General features: G+C 41.7%; 1 protein-coding gene across 1 annotated transcript in view; it reads right to left on the bottom strand.

The window, feature by feature from the left end:
• Positions 1-5,725: 5,725 nt before the first annotated feature.
• Positions 5,726-23,648, bottom strand: part of DLGAP5 (DLG associated protein 5) — a 44,996-nt gene continuing 27,073 nt past the window's right edge. Inside the window, exons 8-19 of the mRNA XM_074956478.1 lie at positions 20,731-21,032; positions 20,143-20,270; positions 19,923-20,046; positions 19,223-19,308; positions 17,773-17,933; positions 15,580-15,672; positions 13,749-13,971; positions 12,128-12,362; positions 9,509-9,578; positions 8,125-8,380; positions 7,659-7,708; positions 5,726-6,093 (exon numbers count right to left, since the gene is read on the bottom strand). Coding sequence (XP_074812579.1) covers positions 5,968-6,093; positions 7,659-7,708; positions 8,125-8,380; positions 9,509-9,578; positions 12,128-12,362; positions 13,749-13,971; positions 15,580-15,672; positions 17,773-17,933; positions 19,223-19,308; positions 19,923-20,046; positions 20,143-20,270; positions 20,731-21,032 — 1,854 coding nt within the window. The 3' untranslated portion in view covers positions 5,726-5,967. The remainder of the gene's footprint in view (positions 6,094-7,658; positions 7,709-8,124; positions 8,381-9,508; positions 9,579-12,127; positions 12,363-13,748; positions 13,972-15,579; positions 15,673-17,772; positions 17,934-19,222; positions 19,309-19,922; positions 20,047-20,142; positions 20,271-20,730; positions 21,033-23,648) is intronic.

The following is a 23,648-nucleotide window of genomic DNA, read 5'->3' as shown; positions in this document are numbered from 1 at the left end:
GGTAGCAGAAAATGGGTACAAAAAGCTTTCCTAGCAAGCCACAGAAGTTTAAATAGGGCAAGAATTTAGGCAATGCATATTAAAGGCCAGAAGGGGTGTCTACCAGCAGACAGAACAGATGAACTAAAGCTTTGGCCTGGGCCCACCCGGAAAAGAAATGAACAGCCTGATGCATGCAACCATTGGTCCCATGAGTAAAAGGAACACCCAGGTCAGGGTTTCTCTATCAGATGCCTGATTGGGACGTGAATCTTCATGTTGTTTTAGACTGGCTCTGGGCAGAATCTGACAGCACGCTAACTGATACAGAAGTAAAGCTCAACCACGCTGAGGGTATCAGTCTTGGTCATGGTTTGGTCACTTCCTCTGAGGGATGCCACTAGGATCCCTTTTCTTCCACATTCTCTTAATTTTAGAGCTACCACAAAGCAGCCACTTTCTTTGCTTCTCCAGGAAGTACAGCTGGAGCCTAGAGCATTCACTAACCCCTACTGGAACTCCATTCAGAAGGAAGCCTACAGCAAGGTGGTGCTGCAATGTTTTGACCCTGTAAAACACAATATAGCTCTCCACTCACACCTGTTAGCTGAAGATGGGCTAGAATGGTGTCCCTAGCCTCTGTTTGCCAGAAGCTGGGATTGGGTGACAGGGCATGGATCACTTGATGATAACCTGTCTGTTCATTCCCTTTAGGGCACCTGCCCTTGGCCACTGTCAGGGGACAGGATACTGGGCTTGATGGACCTTTGGTCTGACCTAGTATGGCTGTTCTTATGTAAGATATTAGGAATAAATGAAGCTCAAGAAAAGTTACATGAGAATTGCAGTTATTGGAAAAAATCAAATCAGGAAAGACCTTTTCAGACAAGCTAAAAGCTTAAGCTTGTACAAAAATTAATTTTATCCACTCCTGTAGCATTTAAAACTAATGAAAATTAAATTGTCTCATTAAAGTTGAAGATAAAAGTTAATTAAAAGTTGCAACAGTTCAGCCTGACCTAGCTTGTTTGAAATAAAGATGCCGCTATCTCCCTTCTAATGGTCAGTCTTCTCGGACAAGCGGAGGCTGAGAGAACAAGAGGGGTTACACTTAATATAGGGAAAGCATGAGGTTCCATAGTAACCTAGTTTATAAAACGTGGACTAAAAACAGAGTTGAAAACTTGATTAATTCTTTCACTTAGGAGCTAGGACTTCCTTGTCCTTTCAACTACTCCACATTGTGAGCTAGTTGAACTTAAACATGAATTCCTTTAAGGGGAAAGGATTTTCCAGGAAGGGGGAATCTTCTGAAGAGCTGCTACTACACAAAGCAGCAGCACGGGAAACTGACCTTTGCACCTGGTAGGATAGCTGATGTGCAGTGAACTGAACAGTAAGAATACTCTGTGGGGCACTAGATTTCTAATAAGTTACGTTCAGTTGGGAGAAATTACTCAGGGTGGATTTGATTTAAATCACTAGTCAGGAAGACTCAATTTAATCATGGATTTCTACATAAAGTGCATTCTTGGTGGTTGTTATAACCTTAATACAGTCTTCATAACTCAGAGATGGATGTAGGTTTCATTTTTAGAAGGTACACACTATACATTTTTAAACAGTGATTTATTTTGAAAACTTTTCAGATTCATTTTCTGATATAGCTGTAAAACTAACAATTGTTTGGTTATTTCATTTACCAAAGGTAACTGAAGCAGATATTTATGAAGTCACTGGGAGGTGAACTATCAATATTTGCAGGATTTTCTTGCCATGCTATATGGAGGAGATAATCACCAGACAGACATTTAAATTGTTTTATTTAACTAAAAAAACATTGAGTATTCTGGATTTTTTTCTTCAACAACAAACAGATATTTTAACAAAACAAGCATAGGTTCCTCACTTCTCACATTTAACTCCAGACTTCTTCTCCTCGTCCAGATCTATTCCACCCCCAACAATCTTCTATTCATTGAACTTTTTGAAAGTTTGCACTTTTAGAGAGAGGTAAGGAATTGACTCTGTGTACACAAATTTCCAGAGGGACAAGAGAGTTGAGGTCTTATTTCTCACCTCTATATATTATTGATTTTAAAACATTTTTGCTGTTAACAAGCATGTTACCTCTGGAGACAAATCCACAGTTTGAGAACTGCAAAACTAAGCATCTCTGATGGTATCTTCTAGACTGAGTACTGAGTCCCATTGGGTAGATAGGAAGATTAACCTAAATAATCTATACAGAAGCCCCTGGAACTCCATAAGATTGGGTCCCTAATCCATGAACTTTTGGAACTCATTTACAAAACTTTTCTTAAATATTACATGAATATATTGTCTCACACTATAGAATTAATACTATTCCATGATGAGATATCTTTGAGCGAGAATGTATCTTTAAATAAGTTTTTTCCTCAAAAAGTTTATCAAAAAAATCCACTTTAAATAAAAAGTTTTTTTTTAAAAAAAATCATTGATTTTTATCCACCCTGAAATTACTCAAGCACCATGGAAATGTGTAGATACTTACATCATAAAAAAAAATACAGTACAGACAAGCTGATTCTCCTTTCCTCTCTACGTTTATTAACAGTGAGTTGGGGCTGTTGGCAACCTCCAACTTCAAGAGGAAGTCTTGCATGAAGAGGTGGGGAGAATACACTGATCACCCCAAATGGGAAGGAGCTGGCTTGGTGGCCTTTCACCCGTCCCCATTTTTGTTTCTAAGACTTAACTTCAAATACTTACAGTTATATACTAAGTAGGTCTTGGAGAAGAGAGCACAGTTAGGTTTCTAAAAAGAGAAGGATCTGGCCAGGCCAAGCTCTCCTAGGAAAGGTTGCCTCTGTACATTCTAATAGAATCATAGAATCTCAGAGTTGGAAGGGACCTCAGGAGGTCATCTAGTCCAACCCCTTGCTCAAAGCAGGACCAATCTCCAACTAAATCATCCCAGCCAGGGCTTTGTCAAGCCTGACCTTAAAAATATCTAAGGAAGGAGATTCCACCACCTCCCTAGGTAACACATTCCAGTGTTTCACCACCCTCCTAGTGAAAAAGTTTTTCCTAATATCCAACCTAAACCTCCCCCACTGCAACTTGAGACCATTACTCCGTGTTCTGTCATCAGCTACCACTGAGAACAGTCTAGATCCATCCTCTTTGGAATCCCCTTTCAGGTAGTTGAAAGCAGCTATCAAATCCCCCCTCATTCTTCTCTTCCGCAGACTAAACAATCCCAGTTCCCTCAGCCTCTCCTCAGAAGTCATGTGTTCCAGTCCCCTAATAATTTTTGTTCCCCTCCACTGGACTCTTTCCAATTTTTCCACATCCTTCTTGTAGTGTGGGGCCCAAAACTGGACACAGTACTCCAGATGAGGCCTCACCAATGTCAAATAGAGGGGAATGATCACGTCCCTCGATCTGCTGGCAATGTCCCTACCTATAAACCCCAAAATGCTATTGGCCTTCTTGGCAACAAGGGCACACTGTTGACTCATATCCAGCTTCTCGTCCACTGTAACCCCTAGGTCCTTTTCTGCAGAACTGCTGCCGAGCCATTCAGTCCCTAGTCTGTAGCGGTGCATGGGATTCTTCCGGCCTAAGTGCAGGACTCTGCACTTGTCCTTGTTGAACCTCAGATTTCTTTTGGCCCAATCCTCTAATTTGTCTAGGTCCCTCTGTATCCTATCCCTACCCTCCAGCGTATCTACCTCTCCTCCCAGTTTAGTGCCATCTGCAAACTTGCTGAGAGTGCAATCCACACCATCCTCCAGATCATTTATGAAGATATTGAACAAAACCGGCCCGAGGACCGACCCTTGGGGCACTCCACTTGATACCGGCTGCCAACTAGACATGGAGCCATTGATCACTACCCGTTGAGCCCAACAATCTAGCCAACTTTCTATCCACCTTATAGTCCATTCATCCAGCCCATACTTCTTTAACTTGCTGGCAAGAATACTGTGGGAGACCATGTCAAAAGCTTTGCTAAAGTCAAGGAACAACATGTCCACCGCTTTCCCCTCATCCACAGAGCCAGTTATCTCTTCATAGAAGGCGATTAGATTAGTCAGGCATGACTTGCCCTTGGTGAATCCATGCTGACTGTTCCTGATCACTTTCCTCTCGTCTAAGTGCTTCAGAATTGATTCTTTGAGGACCTGCTCCATGATTTTTCCAGGGACTGAGGTGAGGCTGACTGGCCTGTAGTTCCCAGGATCCTCCTCCTTCCCTTTTTTAAAGGTGGGCACTACATTAGCCTTTTTCCAGTCGTCCGGGACTTCCCCGGATCGCCATGAGTTTTCAAAGATAATGGCCAATGGCTCTGCAATCACATCCGCCAACTCCTTTAGCACTCTCGGATGCAGCGCATCCGGCCCCATGGACTTGTGCTCATCCAGCTTTTCTAAATACTCCCGAACCACTTCTTTCTCTACAGAGGGCTGGTCACCTCCTCCCCATGCTGTGCTGCCCAGTGCAGCAGTCTGGGAGCTGACCTTGTTCGTGAAGGGGAAGGTATGGCAAGTTATGCCACAACTACTTCAAAGAGGTTAGAACTCTGAAGCCTGAGAATAAGATGGCTGAAGGTGTGAGCAATACAAATTAGCATTACTTAAATCTTCCATTACCATGCTACCTGAGCACCTCAAACCCCCACTGTGAGATAGGACTAGTATCCTTATTTTATAGATAAGAAACTGAAGCACGGAGAGGCTAAGCAACTTACCTAAGGTCACAGAGGAAGTCAGTGGCAGAGTGCCCTAGCTACTAAACTATCCTTCATCTCCAGGTGCTTTTACCATAAAGTTTAGCTGAACAATTTCCTCCTACACCCTGCTGAAAGGAGAGGCTTATGGGTCGGTTAATTTCTTTGAGGGGATCTGTTAAAGTTGTACGTTCCCTTTAATCTTACAGAGTCCATTTTCAGATCTGATTCCATTCACATGCAACACTCCCCAGAAAAGCTGCAATCTGAAGTCACATGAAGAACATCAGGACAAGCATTACTTTAAAAGAAACCCTTAGGGAACCTGTTTACAAACTTATCAAGAATGAGTCATATGTAATATATGAGGTGTCCACTTAAGGCAACTAACAGTTATGCCTTAATTGTGACATTACATAGTAAGGAGCCGGCAGTTTGAGTTGCCAGCAGGTGAGATGTGTTTGAGTCTCTCTCAAGATGGAGGGGGAGTTTGGGGAAACCAGGGTGACATACAAGAACTTGCTGGGGGAATCTGAAGAAAACTTGCCTCAGGTGCCATCAGCCACACTCATACACACCTGTTTTCAAATCCTCTTCAAATGCTTTGTTCCTACTGTTAAAACCAACATATTGTTTGTTTTAAGAAAGCTGTTTGGTCACTGATGGCTGACTCCTAAAAAGAGCCCCCGTCAGAGCTGCTGAATAAGCACAGAGTACTAACTAGCCCAGGGCTCGGTGTAAGTGTGGGAGAACTGTGGAATTCCAGAGTGTAAAGACAAAGGGCCCGAATGGGTGCACTCAGAGACCAGAAAGGGGATAGAGATGCAGCTAGCACTGTAACAATGACTGCACAAAGTATGCCCCATATTTTATACATGAATTATTTTTTGAGGTAAGGAAAGAAATGGAGAAAAGCAAAAACTGAATAAAATAAAGTTTATACCATGGAGTGGATAGGACATGTGTGAAAGCTTAGACATGATATATTATCCCTAAATAGGAGAGTCATCATGCAAGTCACTATGGATACAGCAGGTCTACTTATCACCCTCCCTAGCAATTACTGTACAGCAGTTATCAAATTGCAACGTCATCTGCTTCATAAAATGTTACAAAAAACATTTTTAATAAGTAGCTCTACTATTTAAATACCAGGTTAGACACATTTACTCAGTACACAGTTGTTCTCAAGGGTAATATCCTGGTACTTCAGATGTCCCTCTGTGTATTCAATTAGTGTAATTTACACATTCTGAATTCAAAGTCAGTCTTCATTTTTCCACAGAGGGGAGAGACAAAGGAGAAAATACAATTAGATCATTGCATATTTCAGCTGCAGCAACCTTCTGCGCTTCATTCCTGACTGGCGTGAAGGGGAGGCTGCAATCCAAGCTTGGCTGTAGGGGAAATTAAAGTGTGAAGTAAGTGTTCAAGCAACAGTTATCCAGCCTACAGCACATAACAAAAGTCACTAATTTATATTACAGCAGCAGATTACTGATTAGCACAATGATTTAATGCCAGACTGACAGGAGCTGTCATTGTCAATCAAGTGTTTATGCATGGTGTAGGTGTCTATGAATAGTAGACATGTATAAGCCCTTGGGACAGGAGGTGGGGGACAATGTTTTGATACAGGGATTTTATTAAGGGAATTTTCTCTCATCCCCTCATTCAGTACTATGGGCACTAATCATCACAGCTTTAAAGGTAAAACATAGGCTTTGCTAGCAGAACCCTTAAGAGTGCTGAAAGCGGCAGCATGGCTAGAAATGTTAAGCATCGGATGGAGAGCTCGGCTCAAATGTGGTGATAGCTGTTGTACTTCACATTGTTCCAAAGCAACACCCACGAATCAACCACCCCCTCCCCCCCCAAAACCAACTTACCAATGTCACTGGGACCCCCTGTGTCCAGCACTTTGCTGGCTTGTGTTTCCAATCACATAAGGAGAGTTTAAGTATCAGCTCAGTTTTGGAGAAAAGGGGACCAGTTACAGTAGCAATCCACATGCAAGGTGGGGATCTTCAGAGGAGCCAATGGAGCTGGGCACCCAAATCCCCTAGATTTGGACACCAACTTTCCCCTGGGGCTCTTTTGACAACTTCAGCCCGAGAAAATATTAGAGCTACCAAGGCAGAGGGAGAATAGAGACCTGAAGCAGTCTCGTATGAAAGAGGGAAGGAAAAGGACAGATGAAGGCAGAAAGTGAGGAGCATATGATCCATTTTTAGCAGGTATTAACAGAAGGAAATAAGCCTTCACCTGGTTAGCTATCATGCCTCAACTCTTCATGAGGGAGAAGATCACTAAGGGTTCAGACTAATTGGATTTTCTGGATGTTTGGCAGTTTGACCAAGTCAAGGATCAAGCAGTTTGACAGGAGTTAGACAACTGTTCTACAAAAATCTTGAGCTATTTTATCCGGATCCACGTAAGCTGTTCGAGTCACCACAAAGGGCTGCATTCACTAGAACAGGGGTTATCAAACTTCATTACATCATGACCCCCTTCTGACAATAAAAGTTACTTCACGATCTGGGGCAGGGGACTGAACCCTGAGCCCGCCCAAGCCCCACTGCCCTGGAGGGCGGGCCAAGTCCCAAGCCCCACTGCTCCAGGTGGGGGGGCCAAACCTGAAGCTCAAGGGCTTCAGCCCCAGTCAGGGGGCCTGCAACCTGAGTCCTGCCACCCAGGGCTGAAGCCCTCAGGCTTTGGCCCTGGGTAGTGGGGCTCGGGCTTCAGCAAGTCTAAGCCAGCCCTGGTGACCCCATTCAAACCCAGACCCGCAGTTTGAGAACCGCTGCACTTGAGTAACCAGGTCTTTCACACTGACTTTTTATGGAGTTGAATTCATTGCAGTAGTTCAGGGAATTTTACAAAAGCCATTTCATATGAAAGTTTAACGGTGTTGCCATGTAAATGGATTGTTTTAGTCAAGTCAGACTAAAGGTGAACCTACCACGTCAAAAGGAGTTCCATCACTAGAGATGAAATCACTATGCAAAAGATCTGGAAAATAAGACCACATTTCAAAATTTAAAAGTTACACTCCATTGCTTAATAGTGCTGGAAAAGCTATACATTTTCTATACCTATTCCTGACTTCAGTTTGTTTTCATAGCGTATATCAACCTTTGCTTCTGCTTTTTATAGCGGGATTACACACCCTATTGAAGATTATACAATAAAAAACCTCTTGAGTAGTATGGTTGTTTGCCGTTGTGCATCCAGTGTAATACAAGGATGTCAGTGCAAATGCCAAATAGACACTGACACTGCACCCACCCCATTTAGAGAGACTAATAGTCCTGCACCAATAAGTTCACGTGTTAACAAGGTCCATTAATAATCTTAAAATTGTCAGATAAAGCCTCAATCCTAACAGTAAAACACAAACTATGAGAAATAGCCATAAAGAAACGCACCTGAAGAGAACCTATATTCTGGTGTGTTTGGTTTTTCAGCCTGAATGAAATCAGTTTCTGGCTGGACATTCTTCTCTGGGCTGTGCATGACAATGTCTTGACCCGTAAGATCTGTAGCAGACAGTTCCATCTCTTCTGTAATATCTGGCATTTCTATTTTAGTGCCAGGATCTTCCAGCGCTTGGGAATCAACGGGACCTGAACTCCTCCTTTCATCTGGGTGTAAACACACCTCAAGAACAGCTACATTTGTTTCCTGAAGAATTAAAAGGGAAAAGTAGAAAGTAAGATAGCAAGAGAGAAATAAATAAGTACTCAGTTCTGTTTTGGGCTTTTGTTTTGTTGTCAGTGAAAAATGTATCAACTTTAGAAACAGAAAGAAAGCACAAAGTGTACATGAGGGCCAGGACATGTGCAGGCCAAGAGATCATGGAAGATGGTACTCCACCATGTGTATTGTTAAGATACAAGGCCTGTGGGTTGGCGTTAGTCTATGGATAATTTGTTAGAGTTTAGTACATTTACACAAGAGACTCTTCAAAAGACCAAAAAAAAAAAAAAAAAAAAAAAAAAAGGTGGCCTCTGTAAGTCCACTGCTGTGATCTATTTCAGAGGTAAGCTAGTTTCTTTGGTGCTTCTTTGACAAGCTTTTAAAGAGGAAAATATAAGGTCAATTCTCCCTCCCTGAAGAAAACTGAATTTACACTTCTAGCAGAGGTGCCTGAAGAGTATTTTAGGTAACCAGTTCGTTCTCTTGCTACATTGTTTCCTAAAAGCACAGAACTACATACTGAGCAATACTGAAGCTTGAAAAGTCCCATAGGCAAGGCTATCTCCCCGAGGAAAGCTATGAGAAACTTCTTGGGGGAAGACAAGAGGGGCAGTCATAACTGAACAAAATGTTTCATATACAAGATCTCCTCTGCAGACAGTGATGTGGAATAAGTGCATGGAGAAGTTAAATGCAGGTAAAGATAATATAGCATCTAGACATTCTCCGAGGTGAAACAAACAGGAAGAACATTCTTTGCTTGCTCTTTTAAGTGTAGTAGATTATGAGGATAAAAATCAATGCAGGAGATTTTTAGTAGTGTGTAGGAGAATGGCTTTAAGCTATTGGACTCAACTGGGCCCAAAAAGGATTAAATGTGGATCCATATAAACAAGAAACAAAGCTTAAGATAATCTGCCATTCAATACTAGTGATCCTATGCAAACACCTCTCCGAACTTTCAGACGCTCTGGAGGAACAGGAAAGTACATTCTCCTGATTCAGAATCCATGGTATCCACTGATTTATGGGGTAAACATTAACAGTTTCTTATATACTGAAGATAGATTTTTAAGGCACATACATGCACTAGTCAATGAAGACACAACTCACATTAGTTCTCTTAGTTCTCTCTGCTGCGCCATCTGTCGCAGAGCATTGTTCTTCTGCAAGTGGGGAGCCACTGAAAAAGAAACCTGAACATTCAGTCCTCTCTAACCATTCTCAACTTTTGGCATAGCCAACCTTGACCCCATTAAATAGTTTGTTCTGCAGTTATCATAGAATCATAGAACTGGAAGGGACCTTGAGAGGTCATCTAGTCCAGTTTCCTGCACTCAAAGCAGGATTAAGTATTATCTAGACCATCCCTGACAGGTATTTGTCCAACCTGCTCTTAAAAATCCCCAATGATGGAGATTCCACAACCTCCCTAGGCAATTTATTCCAGTGCTTAAGCAGTCTGATAGTTAGGAAGTTTTTCCTAATGTCCAACCTAAACCGCCCTTGCTGCAATTTAAGCCCATTGCTTCTTGTTCTATCCTCTGAGGTTAAGAACAATTTTTCTTCCCCCTCCTTGTAACAACCTTTTAAGTACTTGAAAACTGTTATGTCCCCGCTCAGTCTTCTCTTCTCCAGACTAAATAAACCCAATATTTTCCAATCTTCCCTCATAGGTCATGTTTTCTAGACCTTTAATCATTCTTGTGGCTCTTCTCTGGACCCCCTCCAATTTGTCCACATCTCTCCTGAAATGTGGCACCCAGAACTGGATACAATACTTCAGTTGAGGCCTAATCAGCACAGTAGAGCAGAATGATTGCTTCTCATGTCTTGCTCACAATACTCTTGCTAATACATCCCAGAATGATGCTTGCTTTTTTTTTTTTTTTTTTTTTTTTTTGGGGCAACAAGCGTTACACTGTTGATGCATATTTAGCTTGTGATCCACTATGACCCCCAGATCCCTTTCCACAGTACTCCTTCCTAGGCAGTCATTTCCCATTTTGCATGTGTGAAACTGATTGCTCCTTCCTAAGTGGAGTACTTTGTATTTGTCCTTATTGAGTTTCATCCCATTTACTTCAGACCATTTCTCCAATTTGTCCAGATCATTTTGAATTTTAATCCTATTCTCCAAAACACTTGAAACCCCTCCCAGCTTGGTATCGTCCGCAAACTTTATAAATGTACTCTCCATGCCATTATCTAAATCATTGATGAAGCTATTGAACAGAACCAGACCCAGAACCGATCCCTGTAGGACCCCACTCATCATGCCCTTCCAGCATGACTGTGAACCACTGATAACTACTCTCTGGGAACAGTTTTCCAACCAGTTATGCACCCACCTTATAGTAGCTCCATCTGGGTTGTATTTCCCTAGTTTATTTATGAGAAGGTCATGCAAGATGGTATCAAAAGTCTTACGAAAGTCAAGATATATCATATCTACCCCTTCCCCCCATCCACAAGGCTTGTTACCCTGTCAAAGAAAGCGATCAGGTTGCTTTGACATGATTTCTTCTTGACAATTCCATGCTGACTGTTATTTATCACCTTATTATCTTCTAGGTGGAGCAAATTAAGCAATCTATTTGCAAACATTATCTTTCTGGGTACAGAAGTTAAGCTGACTGGTATAATTCCCCAGTTTGTCCTTATTTCCCTTTTTATAGATGGGCACTATATTTGTCCTTTTCCAGTCTTCCAAAATGTCTCACATCTTCCATGACTTTTCAAAGATGATTGCTAATGGCTCATATCTCCTCAGTCAGCTCCTAGAGTATTCTAGGATGCATTTAATCAGTGCCTGGTGATTTGAAGACATCTAACTTGTCTAAGTAATTTTTAATTTGTTCTTTCCCTATTTTAGGCTCTGATCCTACCTCATTTTCACTGGCATTCACTATGTTAGACATCCAATTGCCACCAACCTTCTTGGTGAAAACCGAAACAAAGAAGTCATCAAGTACCTCTGCCATTCCCACATTTTCTGTTATTGTCTTTCCTCCCTGATTGAGTAATGGGCCTACTCTGTCCTTGGCCTTCCTCTTGCTTCTAATGTATTTGCAAAATGTTTTCTTGTTTCCTTTTATGTTCCTAGCTAGTTTGATCTCATTTTGTGCCTTAGCTTTTCTAATTTTGTCCCTACATACTTGTGTTATTTGTTTGTATTCATTTTTTGTAATTTGACAAAGTTTCCACTTTTTGTAGGACTCTTTTTTGAGTTTTAGATCATTGAAGATCTCTTGGTTAAGCCAGGGTGGTCTCTTGCCAGGCTTCCTATCTTTCGTACGCAGTGGGATAGTTTGCTCTTGTGCCTGTAATAATGTCTCTTTGTTTTTCCCCTTAGACTTGCTTCCCATTGGATTTTACCTACCAACTCCCTGAGTTTGCTAAAGTGTGCCTTCTTGAAATCCATTGTCTTTATTATGCTGTTCTCCCTCCTACCATCATGCTCACTACATAACTCATTTTCTGGACAGAAATTAAATGTATACTTATGCACAATGAAATTATGTTTGAGATGCAAAGCCTTTTTAGGCCAGTGGAGGGAGCAAAACAAGGACTTGACATCTTTTACCCAGGCAGAATTAATGGTAAGATTTAGCAAACATTAATATTGACAACTGTATGTGCTGAGAGGGAGTCTAAATTTTCCCATGTAAAAGTTAACTGGTAACTTCTGCAGCAACTGAAGTTAGAATGAAGCTGTATTCAAGTGTCTACCTTTGTTCAAGTGTGCTGCCAAACAGAGTTTTTCTAGTAGGAGCCTGTAGCCTGTTAGGATTTTCTGGAACATGAAAGCCACTGGCTGATGGTGGAGTCTGTTTTGCAACAGCGTCCTCAGAGCTGCAGAGAATGGCAAGACTGCTTTGGAGCAAAGTTCTACTAGCTGATCCTGGAGTTGTCAGTTGTTTAGAAATCCGTTGGGAAGATCTGCCAGGTGTTTTGGAAGGCAAAGCTGAAAAACGTGTTTAAAGTTTCATTAGATGGGACATGTTTCTATAGGATGGGACAAATTCAGTGACCAAGATTCTGATTAGAAACACTTTCTAATTTGCTATTTTTTCAATTGGTTGAAGTTAAGTGGTTTATTCAGATGGCAAGTTAAGAATAATTTATTGTGAATCTACCAGGTAGAATACGGACAAAGGTGACAAGCGTGAATAGGTCACTATCACCCATGGGTGAATACTTTTCAAAAAGCGATCACTGTATTTGACCTCTCAGTCCTCGTGCAGGTTTCCTTTCAGGACACCTCCATCAAAAGATAAGCCTGGGACCTTAAATTTGTAACTTTGCTAGATACTAAAAATCATGGACTGAACAGAGACACTGGATTTCTGGCTTATTACAGCAATCTGTAACCAATTTAAACCCCTGCCCCAGCCTCCCCACCCCTTTCCCCACCTATGACTGGAGAGGTGCTAAAGGGCCACTTCACCTTGAATGGTCCCTTGATGTGTTAACTACTTATGCTAAAAAATCTGTTCCACCTTGTATTTCCCTGTGACACTCTGAGTACATGTCCCAGACCTGAAGAGGAGCTCTGTGTAAACCTGACAGTTTGTCTCTCTCACCAATAGAAGTAGGTCCAGTGACAGAGTATCTCTTACTCACCTTGTTTCAGCTGACAGATTCAGATTTGTTAGTGGACACCATCTTGGCATTTAAAGCCAATGTTGCTGAATCCTTTTAATTCAAAGACCTCAAGGTATTAGTCACGTGCATTAAAAGAATTCTGCTACTTTTGGGAAGAATCTATACCCAATAACAACAGGAGTTGAGAACACACTCTTAGAATCAGACTGAACACCTGGAAAGATGGTAGAGAAAAGAAGCTGAACACCGCTCCTAATGGCTCAGAGCCAACTGGGAACAAGGCTATTGAGAAAAAGGATTTCATAATTAGATTGCAGTAGAAGAAAGATCTTGTGTACTCCTTTGTTCTCTTAACTATGTGTCTAGCACAGTAACAAAGGGCATAACCTATTTACAGAGATCTAGAGGCTGTTTAGTCATGTGAGTAAAGCAAGAATACTCAACATAAAGCTTTGTAGTTAACCAGGTGCTGAAAATTGTATACAAACCATTGTCACATTACTGCCTGATTTACTTCAGTAGACATCTCAACTGAGTGAATTCATTCAAATAACTTCATCCATGCAAAACAACTGCCTTCAGTTCTTTGTGTAATGAACTTACACAAAGGTGAAATACCATTCCACCTGACACTGAAGTGAGACAACAGCATCAGATATAATCCACAAAGTTCAAACTGGAGCACAGGGGGAGGAAGTCCCACCAGCAGTATCGGATCACAGTAATAGGAGTGAACTTCACTGACCTGGAAAAGATTTGAGAGGACTTTCAATTCTGAAAAATCCTGCCTCAAACACCACCTTTTCTTCTTCTTTTGGCATCTCTTGGGCTGCAGAGTCAGCTGCTGTCTCTCCCTGCTTCATTTTCTCCTTCATGGCCGCTCTTATGGCAGCAATACGGTTTCGGGCAGCAGTTCTTCCAGCAGCCCCCTGTTTCAGCTTAGATATCCCACTTGGGACAGCTTTCTTCTGAAAGTTGTAGAAAGAGAATCTCTATCACATCTTAAAGCTTAGAGACAAAAAGCAGTTATGCAAGAACATCTTCGGAGCTGCTGGCCACTGTAAATATGCCCATACAAAGATGGTTATGAGGAATCTATTTTCTGGAGAGGTCATCCCTATTCATGTCCATGATCTCTTGTACTATCATTCAACTATTTCTGGGTTTGGGGAATGGACAAAAAGAGCAGAGCAATTTCTTTTCAAGGAGTGTTGAAGTAAAAGCCTATAATTCAAAACTTTTTCTGACACCTTGCTGATGGCAATCAGGGTTTCTTTTGCTCATGTCCTTGTAAGCAGTGGGCTGCAGAGACTCCTAGTGGCCAGGAGAGAGAGATGCAGGACATCATGGACTACAGCAAAAGGGATGCTACTAGCTTACCTGTAAAGTTTCTCTTCCTAACCACAAGGGTCCAACAATTTTTTTTAATTGAAGCTTATATTCTGGTGCATAGTTCTGCAGCAAAGAATGGATTCTACAGCCAAACTGTGGAACGCACACAGCCCTGATTGTTAGTCCAATGAGTCACTGGAAGCAATTACCTACCTTCCACTTGGCAGACTGTATTAAATACTTTAACAGTTATGTTTTTGGAGTGTGTCAGACTGTTCATACCCAAAAAATCAGAAGTATTCTAACCCCAATAGTGGAACTGTCCTACGTTTACTCCCCTTTATTACAGTTTAGCATTTACAGCACAGGTTTAGCAAAGTCACCCATAACTTCCTAGTTTTGCCACTGGCATGACTGCAAAGACCTCACCTGAAAAATCAAACTGAGTTAATATTGCACCGACAGAGTCCTCTCTCTAGACCACAACTGAGCTACTACACTTGAAGTTTGTGGCTTTGCAGCCGCTTTCCCCCTCAGGGTCTGTGGCACCCCCTTCTGGCAGGGGCAAACAGCAGTAGGTCTGGGCTCTGGCTCTTTGAGTGTGGACGGAGTAGTCAATAGTTTATGGCCCTCATCCTCCTGGCTGGGGCAAACAACAACAGCTGTTTCGGAGCTCTGGCCCTCTGGGTGGAGCAGAACAAACAAACAGTCTGTAGCTCTCAGCCTCCTGGCTGGGGCAAGCAATCACCCAGCAATCTCTGAGTTCCGATGCAGGCCCTCTGGCCTAGGGCGAGTATGCAGCCAGCCCTATGTGTGGGACAGTGGCAGGGCGTAGGGGTACCCAGGCCCACCCTACTCCACCAGGTGCCAGCTCAGGGCCCTAGCAGTGGCGGACAGTCCCATAACTGGGTCAGTAGGGAAACACTGCCTCATGCCCTGCCAGAACAACTGGACCAACATCTCGTTTCCCTGACATAGCACTGTCCACACAAGCACTTAAGTCTGCGTAATTTATGTCGCTCAGGGGTGTGGCTTATTCAATTAATTGGGGTGGGGGAAGGGTGAAGACTGTTTTTTGAAAGGAGTTCTGTAATGTTACTGGTTGTATTTAGAGAGGAAAAACTGAATGAGCAGGGCTTCAGGAGGCATAGTACTCATACTATAAAAATTCTACCAGTTATTTAGAACTGTTCAAAACTCTTACATGTTAAGTCTTAGAGCAGACTTTTAGGAGTCGCACATACCTTGATGGCTCTTTTGCTTGGGATGTTAACTGGCTGCCAACCATTCTCTTGAAGTTTACTAAGGTTATCAAATTTTTTATTCACATCTTCTACCTGATGAAGATCCAAAAAAACATTGCAGAACTAGGTTATGGTTGAGATATGCAGCTGTAAATCTAGTGTAACTTATTTCAATCAAATGTTCTTTAAGCATGAAACAGGCGGTTTATTGTGTATTTAGGTACCTTTACATTAAGAACATAAGAATGGCCATACAGGGTCAGACCAAAGGTCCATCTAGCCCAGTATCTTGTCTTCCAACAGTGGCCAATGCCAGGTGCTTCAGAGGGAATGAACAGAACAGGTAATCATCAAGTGATCCGTCCCCTGTCACCCATTCCCAGCTTCTGGCAAACAAAGGCCAGGGACACCATCCCTTCTCATCCTGGCAAATAGCCACTGATGGACCTATCCTCCATGAATATATCTGGTTTTTTTTTTAAAAACTCTGTTATAGTGTTGGCCTTCACAACATCCTCTGGCAAAGAGTTCCACAGGTTGATTGTGCGTTGTGTGAAGAAATGCTTCCTTTTGTTTGCTTTGAACCTGCTGCCTGCCTACTAATTTCATTTGGTGACCCCTAGTTCATGTATTATGAGAAGGAGTAAATAACACTTCCTTATTTACTTTCTCCACACCAGTCATGATTTTATAGCCCTCTATCATATCTGCCCTTAGCCTTTTTTTTTCCAAGCTGAAAAGTCCCAGTCTTATTAATCTCTCCTCACATGGAAGCTGTTCCATACCCCTAATCATTTTTGTTGTCCTTTTCTGTACCTTTTCCAATTTAATATAGAACTACCAACAGATTCTAGTGAGAGAAATGAATCGCTGGCTCCCAGTTAACATAGCTGATGTGACCAACACTAATATATACATATTAGATTCAAAAACACTTGGGTTTATTCAAAACAGCCCTTGCCACACTGGATGATCCAATGAAAGGAAACATTGGATCACCTTCAGGAAATCCAGCACCTAGAATTAAAGTAGTCTGCTTCCAGCCTACTGTTCACATGCTGAATTAGAAATCAAGAGTGAGAAATTAAGGTGTCATAGAAATTTTCTTAGAAATCGTTAGGTTTAAGGGCTATGTGGAACACATTATTGTGCAACAGTACCTACAATGGGAACACCCAGAAGCGCAGGCTCTCTCCTAGGTAGGAAACATTTTTAGTGTAGAGTTGTCGCAAGATTTGCTATACCTCTGCCTCCTTTCCTAGATTCCTTTTCCTAGCCTGTTCAGTCCCTGCTCTTGACATCCTGAGACTATGGACATAAATTTGTACTACAATAGTACCATTTCCCTGGCTTGTCTTTGAATGTGATAAGGAGTTTGCTGTCCCGTCAGTCTGGAGTTACAACACTTGGTCCATCCCTGGTGAACTGGTTCTCTGCGGTAACGTGCATCCGATTCCACCAGTTCTCCTCCCACCTCTCACTTGCAGCATGTGCAAGTGACTGAGTAGTGAGGGAGAACTGGGGGATTTTTTTATGCCAAGTTTGTCTCCACAGCACTGTCATGCTTCCTCCTAGGTAAAGGTTTTCTGCTGCCTTTCCAGCAACCGAATAGGTGTGTAGCAGCATATTCCATTCTTTCAGCATATACAAAGTTGGCTGCATTAACCAAAGGTTTCTTCCCAAGTGCCTGTGACTTTCCAGGAGGCAGACCCACCCACTTCCCTGAGAAAATCCAAGGACAAACTCCGGTTCCCTTGGGTGATAATTGCAAGCTAAATACATTTTTGCCTTTTGATTTTTAAAAAAAGGACACAAGAGGCACTAATAAATTCCAGTTTAGGAAAGGCTCATTTCCCCCAGGCTCAAATGCATTTCACTACTGCTCTCTGAAATACACAGAAGGGGGTCTGTAGATGTTCTTCCCCACTACTCTCAAAACAGGGCAAATTGTTTAGCTTCTGCAGTACTCCCACCTTCGGATCATACACAGCTGTGTTACAGTGTACAGGTTACCATTAGACTACTAAACCAGCACCTATAATTTTGTTTTGTGTACACAAAATACAATACATTAGGGTCTGAAAAGCTACAAATGCAGCCTCCATAAAATGAACACAGTGGATTGGAAGAAGTTTCACATGAATTCCATAGAGGTTCTGTGTTTTGTTGTAGTTTAACATTTTAAGTGCATACCTGAAAACTAACCATATCCCAAAATCCATCCAGATCTGTGCATGTCGTCGCCTTATCACCCCATTTAAATTCACAGTTATCCACCAGTCCTTCAAACTGTTTAAACCTCTCTGCTATGAGCAGTCTCGTTTGACCAACTGTTGTCCGAATGAGATCTTTTGCTGATGGTAACAAGTTAACAGTTGAAGATACACATTAAAAGAACACTTCATTCTACAATTATTGTGGTTTAATCTATTTATGTCTAATAGTGTAGAGTGCCAGAATTCGCTTCCTGTATAACCTGACTTCAGAGTCACTGCATCCAGAGCAATGTTTCAAAACAGCTCATATGGAGCAGCAGCCAACCACCATATGCAACCCTTCTAGGCATGCTAGATACTTTTAGAAGTAGCACAACCTCCAGAGATCTTTAAAGAGGAGGTCTGACTATGGCATTGGACTCATATTCCCCAGACAAGAACAGTTACTCTATGTTAAGTCTTAAATTTGGTTTAAAAGCTATTATATAGTTTGGCTATGTTCCATGCATTTTTATTATTATTTTTTGTAAAAGTCACCCAAAAAAGCACAGAATGGGCAAAGTTTGAAAATGACAAGTTGTTTTGGTGGACAACTCCATTTACTTTGTTAGTGTCAGCAAGCTGCATCCTAAATCTCATGCTCCAGGGTTTCAGCTGGCCACCAGAAGGGGGCAGGAAGGGATTTCCCCCGCCCCCCAGCTATTCTGGGAGAGTTTTTATTTATCTCCTTCCTCTGAAGGATCAGGAGATGGCCATGGCTGGAGATGGGACGCTGAGGGGTGGCCAGAGCTCTGAGGTGGCACCAAGTACACTCTCTCTCAGGTGCTTGGTCTGCTGGTTCTGACTTAAATGCTCATGCTATAACTAATCACTATATGTGGGGGTTGGGAAGGAATTTCCCCCCACGTCAGATTGGCAGAGATCTTGGGGTTTTTTCACCTTCCTCTGCAGCATGTGGGTGCAGGTCACTTGCCAGGATTATCTGGGTGTATGTCACTTAATCATTTTCCTGCAATTGTGGGGGCCTCGGTCACTGGTGTACCTCTGTCCCTCCTAGTCTCTGCCTGTGGCTAATAGTCTAGTGTCCTGTGGATTGTAAGACTTTGGTCTCACTTCGGTTGTTGGGTTAATGTGTGGGTGCTAGGTAGGGTTGGTGGCCTGTGTTATACAAGAGGTGACACTAGATTACCCAGTGGTCCCTTCTAGCCTGAAACTCTGACACTCTGTGAGATTTAATGTTAACATTTAAAAATATTCTGGATAAACTCTAAACTTTGCCAAATACAATTTTTTCATGTGTCCCAACCAATGCAATTTGACCCATACAGTCAAAATAAATTATGCTTTTTCCCCCACCCCCAGTGATCAGACAATATGGGGTTGGGATGAAACCCATTCTGTACCCTACTACGTGTTTGTTCTCTTACCATCCTCTGGTATGTCCAGGTCAAACTTTCCATCCCACTGGAGACAGTGTGACATCAGCCTCTCAGTCTCAGAGGCAAGAACGTTTCTAAAAAGAAAAGAAAAAAGTGAGATACCCAACCTCTGTTATATTTTAGAGTAAAATTGATTCTCCCTAACTGCCATTAGTACTTTTGCAGCTGCTGGTGTTATCTCTTAGTCTCTTACTAGGAGGGAAAGATTTCTTGTTTCTGCTCTAGGAATGGTTTGATAGGCTTTATAGCTTGCTCGTATATTCTAAGCAGCCAGTCTTGGAGACTGATAAAAAGAGGAACTTTCTCAGCTCGCTCTCCTAGGGTTAAGAAGGCATTAGTCTTCATCACTTTAAACTGTTTTTATTCAATATGTATAGAATACAAACAAACAAAGCACAAAGAGAATAGTAATTAATATTTGCTTGGTACATATAGAAAGATGAAGACACTGATCTATTAAAAATTAACATTTAAGAGATGGTTTGTCACTGGATTTAAGAACTCTAGGAAAGGCCAGTATGAGAGTTAAACATGACTCAGATTATCCAACTACCATGAAAACCTCTTACTATTTGTGTTATTAGAGTTTAAAGTGACTTATTGAGTTTGTGTTTTATGGATATTCTAGTTTTTAGTGCTCTGCTCTGAAGTCTTGTTAGCCAAGTAGGACGCTAATCTTAACACAAACCTGAAATAGGGTACATCATGATCTGTTTCTCCTCCTTTGGTTTCAATTGCTGGGATATCTGCAGATACTGGACTAGTTTCATTTGAACTCTGCACAGCATCTTGTGTCTTGGTTGAGACACATTCTGAAAAAACACATGAAGGATATTTGATCACCAGGACACTGCATTTGCCAAACAAGGAAGAGAAGATTACATTAAATGTGAATCACAATACTATACCATCCTTCACTTTCAGTGAATGTGTACCAATTTCCTGTTCTTGAGAGCTTTTATCAGTCCCTTCCTGAGCAGGTGAAGCTTGACTTTTAAACAAACACTCTTTTCTTGATTCTTCTTTAGAAATATTACTAAGGAACAGAAAAGTTAGAAAGAGTTACTTGGCATGCCTTAAAATTGGCTAACATGGCCAATAATATACTACATTACAGGAACAAGGCATTTTTAAGTACAGTTAATCAAATCTAAATGTTAAACATTTGTGCCTTGAGAATTCAAACTATTTTTTACTAAAAAGCAACAAGTGTGTATTTCATAGCATATATCAAGAGACTGCAGAGAGCTCTACTTCTAAAGGCACATGATTATAGACCATGGTTTCCTTTACCACTACACAGTCAAATATAGGCTTGGCAGGTAGTGATCAGAAAGCATTTAATTAAATGTCAGATCTCCTTCAGCTAACATACTGCTACAGTTTAACATTAGACAGATTTCCACAGCAGAATTGCCATTGCAATTTGAATCTTTTTTCATCACCAAGGTCTAAGTTGTAATGGAAGCAAAGTTGTTAGAAGAGGGAATTCTTACGCTTCAATTTTCATAGGGCTCCAGGAGAGACAGGGGGTCAAAAATGCATTTGCCCTGGAAGGAGTCATGGGTGTAACTTTATAAGTTGTTAAACCATGTAGGGGCTGAAACACAAAGTTCTGAGGAGCAAAAGAACGTGTTCTCTGTCTCAATGGAACCGGAATGTGTGTCACTGATATGTTTTCCTTTTCCAGCAGGGTCTCTTCCTGATGGACTTCTGATGTTGGATTTTTAGAGTTACTGACAGAGACTTCAGTTAGTTGATCCATTAAAGTATTTCCTTCCACTTCATGTTTATGTGCCTGTAACAGCACAAGGTAGACAAAACAAACATTTAAACCAGTTCTTATAGTAGAAATAAAGTGGAGGTTATTGTCACTTCTATTTCAACTTTAGTCCATATTATTGCAAGTACTACAGGACTTTAGTCATTAGATAACAATACAGAACACATTTTTGGGACAAATACTTACGTTAAAAGAAGTGACCAGTAGTTGGAGTCGTCCATAAATCAAGATAATTTGTGGAAAGAAATTCTATCAAGTGGTTCTCAAGCAAGGGTAAACGTATCCCTGGGGGTACGCAGAGGTCTTCCAAGGGGTACACCAACTAATCTACATATTTGCCTAGTTTTACAGCAGGCTACATAAAAAGCACTAGCGAAGTCAATACAAACTAAAATTTCATTCAATTAAATGTTTATACTGCTCTATATACTATACACTGAAATGTAAGTACTATATTTATATTCCAATTGACTTATTTTATAAGTATATGGTAAAAATGAGAAAGTAAGCAATTTTTCAGTAAGTGTGCTGTGACATTTTTGTATTTTTAGGTCTGACTTTCTCAGCAAGTAGTTTTTAAGGGAGATAAAATTTGGGGTACACAAGACAGATCAGACTCCTGAAAGGGGTACAGTAGTGTGGAAAGGTTGAGAACCACTGCTCTAGAAGATTAAATTTAGATCTAATCCTCCTTAAGTCTTATTTAAGATAACTGAATTCCCTTGCTTTGAGTTTGAGGCTTACATTTCATCCTCAGCTTGCCTGTTCTACCTAGATATTGGTGATGTACAGGGTGAGTGTACTTCCAATACTTAGGCACATTAGCCAAGCAATAGACAGAATGAAGGCCTCCATCCTAAATTATAGCACTGGAATCCTGAAAGACTGTTACTTATCTGTGCTGCAACTGTTGTTCTTTAAGATGTGGATGAAGATGTGTATTCCACTCAGGTATGTGCATGCCAAGTGCACCAAAGCTAGAGAACTTTGCCTAGCAGTACCCAAAGGGATGGTGCTCACGACTGTGGCCCCTCCCCAGGTTATTTAAGGGCAGCGCTGCCCTGCTCCCCGTCACTTCCTTCATACTGAATGTCAAGAACTGAGACTCTGATGCAGAGGGGACTGAGGGTGAATCGGGGAATATAAGTCTGCACCCATATCTCAAACAACAATTACAGTACAGGTAAGTAACAATCTTTTCTTTTCTGAGTGGTTGCAGACATGTATTCCACTCGGGTAACTCACAAGCAGTATCAGAAGGAAGTGGGGCTTGAAGTCTCTTAAAGAGCAACAACAAGACTGCCTTCCCAAAATTCATGTCTGGTCTGAACGCAGATGTAACAGCATAATGCTTGGTAAAAATATGTATGGAAGACCATGTAGCATCCCTGCAAATATTCAATATTGAAATGTCACTGAGAAATGCGATCGATGTCACTTGGGACCTTGTCAAATGGGCTCTTAATCTCTGCAGAGGCGGGGTCTGAGCTATCCCATAACAAGCGGTTGTAACATGGGAGGTTATCCGCCTTGGAATTGCCAGCATAGAGAGCGCTTGACCCTTTTGCAATCCGCAAAAGAAATAAAAAGACAAGGAAACAAAATGGTTTAGTTCTTTCCAAGTAAATGCCATGCATTGTCTCACATCCAAGGAATGAAGACACCGTTCATTAGCATTGGAATGAGATTTTGGAAAAAATATGGGTAAGTAAACACCCTGGTTAAGATGAAATAATGACATCCCCTGAGACTAAAAATTTAGGATGAGGTGTCAAGGCAATCTTGTCCTTGAAAAACTGAGTATATAGAGGGTCTGCCATCAGGGCCCTACAGCTCACTAACTCTTCTCGCAGAAGTTATGGCTGCAAGAAACCCTGTCTTTCTGCCTAGGAGAGACAGAGAACAAGTTGCCAAGGGAGAACCCATAAGGGGGCTAACACAGTATTAAGTCTCACTTTCTTCTCTGGTAGAAAGAGACAAGTGACCCCTTTCAGAAATCTGACTACTATGGAGTTCAAGGAAACTGATTGTTCTTGGATTTCAGGATGAAATGCTGAAATCACTGTCACATGGACCCTCAACAAACTGAGATACAGACCAGAGGACTGAAGGTGTAACAGGTACTCCAGGACGTCCTGAATCAGGATTGCATCAGTTGAATCCCCCGGCCTAGGCATCAAATGGGAAAATGTTTCCACTTTTCCAAATAGATAGGCCCTAGTGGAGGGCTTTCTACTGCTAAGCAGAATCTGTTGAGCAGTTTTCTTTATCTAACCATACTAGTATTCATGCTGGGGGCAGACTGCTCAGTGCTGGATGTGAAATCTGACCACAGAACTGAGTCAATAGATTGGGTCAACAAGGAAGAGGAATGGGTGGACAAAGACTGAGGAGGTTAGAAAACCAACGTTGTCTTGGCCAAACTGGTGCTATAAGAATTAGTCTGGCATGATCCATTCTTGGCTTGAGAATGACCTGAGGAGTGAGTGGGATCAAGGGGAAAGCATACATCAATGCTGATCCCCAATTCATGTGAAAGGTATTGGCTAAGGAATCTGGACTGAGACCTGCTCGAGGGCAAACTTGATTGCACTTCTTCTTGTCGTCTGTCACAATCAGGTCAATAGCAGG

Source organism: Natator depressus, chromosome 6 (assembly GCF_965152275.1).
Source record: "Natator depressus isolate rNatDep1 chromosome 6, rNatDep2.hap1, whole genome shotgun sequence".
In the NCBI taxonomy this organism is placed as follows: Eukaryota; Metazoa; Chordata; order Testudines; family Cheloniidae; genus Natator; species Natator depressus.
Note: the sequence above shows the minus strand (reverse complement) of the source record. Positions and strands in the feature narration are given on the sequence as shown.